At 45.3% G+C, this 11,265-nt stretch overlaps 1 protein-coding gene across 6 annotated transcripts in view; it reads left to right on the plus strand.

Moving 5' to 3' along the window:
- The window catches only part of NCALD (neurocalcin delta), a 60,754-nt gene extending 50,353 nt beyond the window's left edge, over positions 1-10,401 (plus strand). For all 6 annotated transcript variants that reach the window (XM_055704780.1, XM_055704781.1, XM_027803846.2 and 3 more), the window contains one exon: positions 120-10,401. In XM_055704780.1, coding sequence (XP_055560755.1) covers positions 120-217 — 98 coding nt within the window. In that variant the 3' untranslated portion in view covers positions 218-10,401. The remainder of the gene's footprint in view (positions 1-119) is intronic.
- Positions 10,402-11,265: the final 864 nt, after the last annotated feature.

Here is an 11,265-nt window from a genome sequence, read left to right on the forward strand (position 1 = left end):
GTTGCTTTCCCAGGGATTTTCCTTGGGGTCCCTCCGCTTCCTTCCTCCATGCTTGTCCAGAGGCTTGGCAGGTGTGCTGTGACCACCATGTGCACTAAGCAAACATGTTTCTTTTCTAGGAAAGCTCTCTCTGGAAGAGTTCATCCGAGGCGCCAAGAGTGATCCGTCCATAGTCCGTCTCCTGCAGTGTGATCCCAGCAGCGCTGGGCAGTTCTGAATCTGTTCTTTGGATGAATTATGTATCTGCTTTTTTTTTTTTTTCCTTGCCAAACAACATTCATGGTAGTGTTGCCTCTGTATGGCCAATTATGCCTTCATTTGTGGCATCTTATAGCTTCTTTTGTTGTGGATTAATTATAAGAATGCTGAATTGCTCTTAACAATTTGTCCAGAGCGCAGGCAATACTGTTTTAAACAGATATTGTGGTGTTATCACTGTTTAAAAGATTTTGTTTTGGGGTTGGGTTTTTTGTTGTTTTTTTTTTAACATGTCTGTTTTGGAAAGTACGTGTTGAGAAGGAGTAAACCAACAACAAAACCCTTGGCAGCATGACACACTGACAGATTTTAGATTGCTGCTTTAGTAGTTAAGTATTCACCCACAGGACCTGAAGGTGCAGTAGAGGTTGAACCAAAGGGGTCGTGATGGGTGGGGTAGGATTCACCTGGAACCTCCTCCCCTGTCCAGGAGACACCAATTAAGGTCAAAGACAGGATCGGGAAAAAGTACAGAAGAGCAAAACGTGTGCGGGCTGTGTCGCTGCACCTCTGCTCCTATGCCTCATTGTTTCAATGCTGTGAACAATTTCCAGGTTGTGAAGCAGAAGGGAAAAAACAAAGTTCGACATTTTTTACTAGGTTTACAGTAGTTGATTTCACATGGCTTTATCTGAAAATTCAGCAGTTTGCAATCCTGATCCCCAGATCCACAACTGACAATACCTCTTACTGTTTGGGCTCAGCAAAGGCAGACACAGATATGGAAAACTGGGTCTTGACAATGAATTTAAGGGAGATACATGTTGAATGTGAAATTTTCAGGTTAGTAGTAATAAAGCAGTTTCTACTAAGGAGAGTGGGCATTCACGTGAGGAACTCACGGACACCTGCAAGCAGCTGCAGCTGAGGCTCATCTGCTGTTCTGAATGCTCTTGCATAATATGAAGTTTTGGGGGTGTTTTGTCTCTCTCCACATAGCTAACAGAGTTTCTGGGCCTGCTCTAAGGGGAAGGCTGTCATCAAAACTTGTTTTAGACATAGAATTGTAGCATTTATATTTCATTTATTTTAGTAAAGTTCGAAAAATCTGTACTGAAATGAGGAAATGGTACGCTTTATGGTATATTTATATATATAAAAATTAAAACAAAAAAAAGATCAGTTCTTGAGAGAAATGTTGAATGTTTATCTTTTCACCTAGATGCAGGAATTCTGAAATTTGCTGCTGCAAAACTTTATCCTTTGGTCAGAGTTGCTGTATGCAAAGCTAGTACACATACGTGGGATTTCTTAGGGACTTTACAAGTGCTGCTGCAATGGAAAAGCTTTAGCCACAGGAGGCATTATGCTGACTAAATTGGCATTAATCTGTCATTAGCTAAAGTCTGCTCTGTGATCCTGTTGGAGAGGTACCCATGTAGGCAGTGCATGGCATTGGGAATTCATGAGCTCATTAGAGTAACCTTTGTCTGACAGGCAAGGTTGGCATTTTGTCAAGTGACCTTGTAGATGCTAATCCCCAGTAGCCTTAATTTAAAATAAACTAAGTAAAATAAGTCTGTTTTGCAGATGATGATTAGCTAAGTACTAATTAGAAGTCATGAATAAGTAGCCGAGTATGAATATTTTTTTTATGAGTACTAGCTAGCATGTACAATAACTGAGAGAAAAAAATCCTAGACTTAATTTTTCCATGCCATTTGCTTTGCCAGGTGTGAAGTGCAGAGCATATTAAAATAAAATAAAAATAAATTGAAATTAACATTGCTAATCAGTTGTACTATAATTATTATGAGTGGCTAATTGCACTCAATAAATGTCTTCAGGCACACGCCTTTGTCTCAAATGATCAAGAAATCCAGTTGATGATATATTCCCATTATATTAATCAAAATACTGAGCAGAGATGTGTGTGGGAAAATAAGAAAGCAAAAGAGGCCCAACCAGAGGCACAAACAGATTTCGATACCCAGCACTTTCAGCTGTTACAAGCATCGCTGGCAAATCTTGCACCAGTTCCTCCAGTTGATGGAAATGTTCCCTATCTCTTTCTCCCTGATCTTCATAGACATCCTGGGCATCTCTTTGAAGGAGAGCCTGTGTCTACCTTCTCCAAGGTCATTTTTTCCTTTACCTGGGGAGCTGCTGGCCCTCTCTCCCATATCTGTCACCTCATGTATATTGAAAGCCATGTTCCCTCTTGAGCACCAGTCCAGTCCCACTGCCCCAGCTGCTCCTGGGTGCTCCGTCACCACCACTGCACAGGCAGGGCTCAGCGATGCTCGAAAAACCCGGCCAAACTTGTAACCTACCAGCTCAGTGCAGGCACCTAGACCCAGAGCAGCCCAGCCCTACAGAAGCTGGCATCTACTGAAAGTGAACTTGGATACCTTCTGCAGTTCCATGTTCTGCATGTGACTGCAACTTTTAAAACATTGCCTTTTATTTAAGTGACTGCATTCCATCTCTTTTTAGTTTTCTAAGGTATTTCTGGCCCAGAACCTAATCTCGCTGTTTTCGCTCAGTAGTTTTGGGGCTTTGGGGCCAGACTTGCTTCACGTGTTAATACTGTACAACGCATGTTTGAAAACATAGCCCGTGATATGACCCCTGGCCAGCGGAGATGCAATTCTTCCAACAGTTCACAAAATCTGGAAAGAATAAGAATTAGCCTATGCTCCAGAGGACATAGCTGGAGATAAGATTATTGTATAAACATTTACAGACTGAACTAAGGTTATTCCTTTACCTGACTACCGCTGATGATTGGTATTGTTTTAAATTACTAACTATCCCTTTCTTTCTCTGCCTCTCCTTGTATTTTAAAAGTGATCCGTAGCTGGAGCTGTGATAGGAACAGCCGCAAAGCGCAGTGCAGCAGGACAGCAGTGGTGTGCTGCGCCTCGGATTGGAATTTTCTGCTTTGCTGCCGTTCACATTTGCGATCGTAACTCCTTCGTAAACCTTTTGAAGACAAAATGACCTATCCTGTAAAAAATAGCACATCAAGTCAGACACTTTCAAGCCATCAGTTAGCAGTATTTCCCTACATGAAGGATGGCAGACAGCACATACTGTGTCACATCACCTCAATTTCGTAGATGCATTCTCCAGTCTTAGATGCATGTGAAAGAGGTAACATTCACTCGCATGTTGTCCAAGTGAATTAATGAGTACATCCCACATGTAGACTGAATCCATGGAAAATGCCAGTCCCGTTTATCTGGCATTCCCAGTCAGCTTGCCAGACCAGAAGATGGGAAGTGAGTACTATGGCTTGCGCAGTCTGCAGCAGCCTGTCTTTGTTTTAGGGTGCTTTGGGAAGGGAAAAGGGACATAATGCTTATAAAACCAGCATGCATGTGGTTTTGTGAGCAAAGGTTTGAGAGGGACTATCTATGTTTCAGCGTTATTTGAAGCCCTGTGAGTTCACAGCAGTGAGTACTCCTGAGGTACACAAAACTGTGCTTCTTCTCTTGCTGTTCTTAGGAGTTTGCAGGATTTTTGGCTTATTGTCGGGGCATTTTGTCCTTTGTTATGCTCTGTTATAAAGCATGTCCTCCACTTTTTCTAGACACTACTGCTAAAAACAGTTAGCCAGAATTCTGTAACTTCTGTAGCTGCATGAGGTCTATGTGCAGAAGTATCGCAGTCTAGTACACTAAGTGGTCACATGTGACCGAGTCCCCATGGTTTAATAACTGCTCCCGGAGGCTGAGCCCCAGGGCTTTTCAGCGTGTGCTTTCTTCACTGGTGGCAAACCGGTGCAATAATGTGGCTTAGCTTAATTTTCTTTCACTGCAGACCAAGCTAAGACACATTACCTTGCATTTGCTGTGGGCTGGAAGCACACGCATGGGCAGAAACCTCGGTTCGGCTGACTCATGGAAACTAGGTGAACTGTGGTAACTCAATGTTGAGCCCTAATCCGCAGACTAAGCCAAGATGATAACTTGGCTGTGGCTGTACATGTCTCAGTACATGTGAACCGGGGAACACGGTGACAACTGGCAAGTCCCTGGGGACACATGGCAGTGGGGAGGGAATCTCCAGACTCAGAACATGCCCTAAGCTCAGCTGTCTCCCTTCTTTTAAAGCACTCTTTTTTTGTTTGTTTTTTTTAGCAGCACCGGTGAAGATGCAACATGATAGCAATATAGCACAGTCAGGATAAAGGAGTCATCCTTCAAAAGCATTCCCTTTTGAAGCCTAGTGTGCAAGCACCAAGTGAAACGAGCAAAGGGGAGAGCTGGACAAGACCTCCTGAACACCCACCACTGCCAGCACCTCCTTTTTTCTTTCTTGTGGTGCTCCCTCCGTTTCCTGGTGAGGCGGTCCAGGGGCTCAGGAGTTAGGTGTCAGGTAACTGGTGCAAGACTGGTGGAGAAAAATTTTTCACCTGCCCTTTGCACAAGCATTTGGATGCATTCTTTGCTCTCTGTCTTACCAGGCGGTGTCTCACGTAGGAGTCTTAAAGTGGGGGAAGTCAGTTTCCTTGGTATCACAGGCAGAACTTGTGCTTAGAAATGCAGAGGGACTTGGCAAGCGCCAGACAGCCGAGCAACACGTAGAGCTGCATGCGGAGTTTTCCATTGCCTGTGCAGTAGGCAGATAAGATACAAAGCAGTGATATGTCAGGCTCATGGTGTGATGTGCTCTGAGATAGGGCTAGACCAGAAATGGCACCTCCTAGCTGAGCAGCTCTGTCTGCTGCATATTCAGTCAGAGGCACTGACGAAACGCACTTTTAAATACCTTCAGCATGAACATGCAGCTGCAGAGGTAGAATAACTCTGCTCTTTCTTGCCTGTAAGCAACAGAGCTGTTTGCCATGCCCCAGCTAGACGTCAAACAAACAGCTCCCTGGAGGAGCATCAGGCATTTCCTAAGTGTAACTGAGGGCAAAACGTTACCCGCAGGAGCTCTCTTCCTGGTCATGGCAGACAAGAAGGGAAAGCTCCGTCTGACTGTGGCCCAGGTGCCATTTTGCAGGCTGAGGAAAGTGAGAAGAACAGTTGTGTTTTAAGCAGATGGAGGGAAGAAGCAGCAGGGTTGGTAAACTGGGATGCAGATGGAAAGCAGTGACATGGGAAATCGGGACTATCATTAAGGGGCTGCAGAAGCCGTTAGGTGCCTCTGGCATTCCGAGCAGTAGAATGATTGTTCAGATGCAAAGTCAATCTCTTCACCCCTTGCAGAAACCATCCCTGGCTACCATGGATGTCTTGGCAGCATCCCTTATTCCAGCCCAGCTTTTGCTGCTGTTGCTTCCAGATCATCCATACTGTTTCAGGGGTGGGGATTTTCACAGGATAACATATAAAGCTTTTCAGATACACTCTCCATATCTTAAGAAGTAACAGCTGGAAAGGCCAGATGTAAGGGGCTTTTTGCAATGTACAGATTTGATTTCCTCATTGCTCCCACAGGTCGTGTTATTGTAGTATGTATAGTTGGGACTAAGCTATTGTGTGTAAATTGATGAGTAATGCACAATAAACAAGGCAAAAAAGAGCTTGGGCTGTAGTGAAAAATGTGAAAAGACTAGAGAAATGAAAAACTGTAAGAGGCATCACTGCCTTTAGATCAGGGTCTGAATTCACAAGGTAAACGCCCCTTAGCAATCAATAGTCAGCACAGAATATTTCCTCTGCACCAGCCCAGCCCATAGGACCTCCTGGGCTGCTTCGCTTCATCCCCGTGTCACTGTGTGCTGGGGCTGGGGATGCTGTGTCCCACCACAGAGATGGCATCTGAGCTTACTCAGCCTGCTGAGTGCTTCCCAGATCTCAGAGCACACAACGGCCACCCTCTCTGTAGTGTTCCCTTACTGTGCAGCTGAAAAATGTCTCAGATCTTCCCCTCTTGCCCTGACCTTATAGCAAGGGTGTTCTCACCTTCCCAAAGAGGCAGTCAGGGTGTCTGGCTCTCTGAGGCTTTGCGCCCACCTCCTGGTTGCCCTCCTTAGCCGCTGTGTGAAGGAATAACAAACGCCAGCCCTTGAGATCTGGAGGAGCCAGGCTCAATGCACTTAAATGGAACAGCTTCTGATCTGGTTCCCAGCCTTCGGCCCTCCTGTGTGTACCTTGCCAGCTGCACTATTTATTTCCTATTATTAAGTAATGGCAGTATTAAACATTTCAAGAACACAGCGAACCTCTGGAACAATGTGGTTTTCATTATCATGTATGTCTTTGTTGACTGCACCACAGACTGAACCTGACCAGTGCTCACCCTCCGCTCCCATGGTCGGTTCCACAGAGAGCTAATTTCTTCCAGGCAGAAGCAGCATCTTCCTGTGCGTCACCATTCAGTGTGCGGTGCCCGATGCCGCCTGGAGCACCCAGATGCTGAGGACCAAAAGATAATCTTGGCGCAGCAATGTCAGGCAGAGATTCTTCCTGCCATCTGTCAAAAGCACGTGTCAAGGGTGTGACCTCTGGTTTTCTCCTCCCTGGGGACAGGGGTTTCAGTGGTATTCAGGGATGGCCTCATGTTCCCCCACTGAATGGGATGATGGTAATTAGTAAACCCACCTGAGAAAATCCTCTTAAATTCTAAGCTTCGTTTGTGCTGTTAATTGGCTGCACTCAGAGGGAAGATTAATGGGTCCTAGGCAGTTGTTCAGGGGAGAACTTGCAGTTCCTTGCCACCACCACCACCTTTTTATGTCCTGTTATTAGTTTATTCCCATCTCCAGGGCAACCAAATAGTTTTTATTAGTATCTGTGAGAAAAAGAAAAAACAAAAACAGAGTTTGAATCTGATAAGGATCTAAGGAAGCTTACTAAGGATGTTGTGCTCCATGTTAGTCATGACTGCTCTACAAGATCAAGTTTCTTTGGTATTTTGTGTTTAATTTCCTTATTTGTGTTTTAGTTGCATTTGTGATTGATTTTTTTTTTTTTTGGATCCTCTTAGATTCAGCCCTGCCAGTCGTTTAACTCATGCTAGTAAAAGTCCTGATGATCACAAGAGCAGAGCTGCCTGAGCAATTGCTGCCGAGGTGGGCTCACCGTGCCTAGTAAAACTGAAGTGCTTCGTTATATGTGAGGGATTCTTTTTGTCTGCACGTTTGCTGCAAGGACACAGATCGAACTGCATTTCAATATGCTTGTCTCTTCCACTTGCTCACTTCAATTCTGTCTGAGCAGTCTTGTAGTTAACATTTGTATATTCAGTTCTGTTTCTCTCTTGAACCCAAGGTGACCAATATCAGCCTCTTCTGACACAGGTACTTGATGCTTTGGATTTTTAAGTATTGCTAAGTGAATGATGTGATGGATGCAAAAGTAAATAATTATACATTTTTGTGCTGGTTTAGGCTGGGACGCAGTTTAATTTTCTTCACAGCAGCGTGTATGGGCTGTTTTGGATTTGTGCTGGGAACAGTGCTGATAACACAGGGATGGTTTCGTTGCTGCTAAGCAGGGCTTACCCAGAGCCAAGGGCTTTTCTGCTCCTCACCCCACCCCACCAGCGAGTGGGCTGGGGGCACAAGGAGCTGGGAGGGGACACAGCCGGGACAGCTGACCCCAACTGACCAAAGGGATATCCCGTACCATGACACCGTGCTCAGCATATAGAGCTGGGGGAAGAAGGAGGAAGGGGGGGACGTTCGGTGTGATGGTGTTTGTCTTCCCCTGTAACCGCCATGTGTGATGGAGCCCTGCTCTCCTGGGGGTGGCCGAACACCTGCCTGCCCCTGGGGAGGGGTGAATGCATTCCTTGTTTTGCTTTGCTTGCGGCTTTTGCTTTACTTATTAAATGGTCTTTATCTTAATCCACAAGTTTTCATAGAATGATAGAACCTTTTAGGTTGGAAAAGACCTTTCTCACTTTTACTCTTCTGATTTTCTTCCCCATCCCACTGGTGGGGGAGTGAGGGAGCAGCTGTGTGGGGCTTAGTGGCCAGCTGGGGTCAAACCGTGACAATTTTTTTGTGTAAATTTGGGCAGATATTTTTGATGTAGACACTAAGAAATTGAGCTAAACCATGGCCAAAAGCTGAACGGATCCAAGTGTCCAGTTCCCGTTTAAGTCCACGACCATTCCACAGGGAGAACTTTCTCATCTCTGAATCAGACTGGTTCTACATTGCAGCATACAGTAGGGATACCAAATCTAACCTTAAACAAGTTAGCGCAGGCAGACTAACTGCAGCAGCACGGAGTTCAGCATATCCTGTGTCTTGGCAAAATTAGGTACCTCTCTAGATGAATGCTTTGTAAGCAAATTTGCATATCCTGAGGAAGATTTTTACAAGTCAGAAAGGAGAGGGATGACTATGAATTAAATGAATTTGGTCCACATATTTTTCTTATGACTGTCTAGAATTGCTAGTGTCTTGTGTGTAGTTGCCTGTAGCTATCGTGGTGTGCTGATTTTTCTCCCCAGTTCTATTGTAAGCTCATCTGGTGATATTCTGAGTCTCCAGACAGTTCTCAGCCAGGCAAAGCCCCATGGAAAGGCTGCCGGGAGGTGCGCTGCTGCCCTGGGGATTTGGCCCTGTGCTGTTGCAGGCTTTGGGAGCTTTGCAGAGCGACGTGTTAAACCTACCCAGTAGCATGGAAGTAGACGATCGATCGGGCCATCAGAGGAAACAGAGAATTTGGCGGAGGGTTGTGTCTGTGTTTTGCGCCCCCCAGCACGTGCACCATTCCCCCTGCTATTAACTTCCAGTTAGGACCTTTTTCGAGCTCTTAGTGTCAGAGTAAAGTTTTCTTATGCTGATGATGTATTTGTATTATGCAATGTACTCAGAAAAAACCCAGAAGATTATCTCTCTGCAGCTGTCCTCTCTTCTTGAGAAGCTGTTCTCTTCTGTATATATGATATGCAGAATGTACGGGAGTCTTACCAGCATTGGTTTGCATTTTTAAGACTGTTCTAATTAGTGTGTGATACTATTGTGTTTTTGTAGTGACATCTTTGATGTAAGATGTAAAAACTATTTAAAATGATTTTTTTTCTTTTGGTTATTGTTCAGCTTTTAGAGATAGCACCAAGGACTGCATGTTCACTAGAATCAGTCTTTTTCAAGGGCCGTCATAGCTGCACATAGGCACCGGCGTTTCACCCGGAGCACAATACCTGCATTCTTGTTTTAATAGGGGTCAGTTGTGAGTGGAAAGTAATTCTTCCTGAAAAGTCTAGTTTTCTGTCTTTCCCTCTCTCAGACTCAAGCTTCCCACTCCCGCTGTGTGTCAGTCCCAGCCCCAGGAGGAGACTTGGGAGCAGGGTCCCCTAACGCGGGGCACACGGCTGGCCCCTGGTCAGGCTTCCTTACCCCTGAGCTCACTGCATGCACACTCAGCGTTCCTTGGGACTGCTGGCTATACCATGACAAAACCGATGGGTTCATATTTTAAGACCATTTGTGCAAATGACTTCAAAATTAATTAACTAAAACTTGGAGGAATGAAGCAATTAAGGAAAAGGAGACCCTGAGCGGCAAGTTTGGGGTCAAAATCTTATTGGGCTGCTTAATACAGCAAGAACTTGGGGTCAGTCCCTAAAAGACAGGACCGTTTGGGGGGGCTTAGGTCTACGTTTCTTGTTGGGTTTGGAGAGTGAAGAGGGGCTTGGATCCGGCCTTTCAGGCAGTGCTGACTTACTCAACAAATTGAGTCTGAGAGAGATGCTTCTCCAGATTGTGTCCTGGGCCAAAATACAAGACATGCTGCAGCTTAGGAGTTTTTTGTCTTTTAGGTTTTTTTTTCTTTTTAACGGAGAAAGCAGTATAAACTGCACCTGGAAAAATGACTGACTTTAAAAGCATGGTTTCCCTTGTTATATAGACACTCACAAAACAGCATTGTGTGGTTAAAAAGGCGCATTTGTGATAGTTTCTTTTTCAGTGCCAAAATATATAAGCAGTATTGTTTGAAGGGAAATAAGAATTTTTTTACTGTATTGTTATTACCGTTGAACAAATATTGTTTTTAAATGTTAGATTTTGAAGACTTTTGTATTGTAAACTGTTTTGTGACATGGTGCTTTTTCATACTGGAATTACTGATCGCACCTAAATATGAATTATTTTGTTTTCTTATATAAATATGTAACCTTGATCAATCTTGATGAAAACCAATGTATGGTGGATACCAATGGTTCAAACAAATTCTCCTACTGAAATCCCCTGAATGTTCTTTCCTACTAATAAACATTCTGCTGCAGCTAGCTGTGATGTGCCGCGTGCTGTTACTCCCTTCACAGCGGAGCCTTAAAGCCTCAGGTAGCCCCACGGTGTGGAGGGCAGACCTTGGAGAAGCCTTTGCCTGCTGTCCTCAGCCCCAGCCTGCTCACCACCAAAGGCAAAGAGGCAGCAGCCAGGCAAGCCACTTTGGAGGGCTTAGCAAGGGCTTAAGCCGTGTGTGGGCACTGCGCTGGCACATTGCAGACAGCTGGGCTCTCCACTGCTAATACAGTTTTTCCTCCAGCCACTAAAGTCAGCAGTGACTTTATGGGGCGAGATAACACCGAGCGGTTTATCAAAGCAAAGGGAGGGCATCACAAGGCTGAGTGCCCTGCTGCTCCAGAGTGGCAAAGGCCAGCTTAGCTGGCTGATGGGAGCTTTCCCTGCCATAGATAAATCCCTCTCCAGGTTTAGGGCATTTTTTTTTTATCCCCGAACGACTAGCACATCGTCAGTGCTGTCAGGATGTGGGGAGGGACCGCAGAGTGTGGTAGCTGTGGTTAGTGGCTCCAAGGCATGGCTCATGGAGCAGCAGGGGCTCCTGCCAGCCTCTGCTGGGCTCTGGCGGTGGCTGGCTCGTACCCCTGTGCATGCTTCTTAAGCTCCTCAAACTTTTACCTAGGTTAAATGTGGAGCTGGGATTAGCACCAGGGTGATAAAAGTAGTTTAAATCCTGCTGGAAGGTAACTGAAACCAGTGCCTATTTCCTCGAGAGTGAAAAAAAACACCCAGCCTACTTGTGGAGCTGCACATTAATACAGGCTTGAAGCAGGCTGGAGCCTGGGTAGAGCATCAGTTCTATCATCCAAGTACCCTGTGTGCTCAGAGCACCTCCAAACCAGCTCTGT

This window comes from Falco cherrug, chromosome 3 (assembly GCF_023634085.1).
Source record: "Falco cherrug isolate bFalChe1 chromosome 3, bFalChe1.pri, whole genome shotgun sequence".
NCBI classification, from domain to species: Eukaryota; Metazoa; Chordata; class Aves; order Falconiformes; family Falconidae; genus Falco; species Falco cherrug.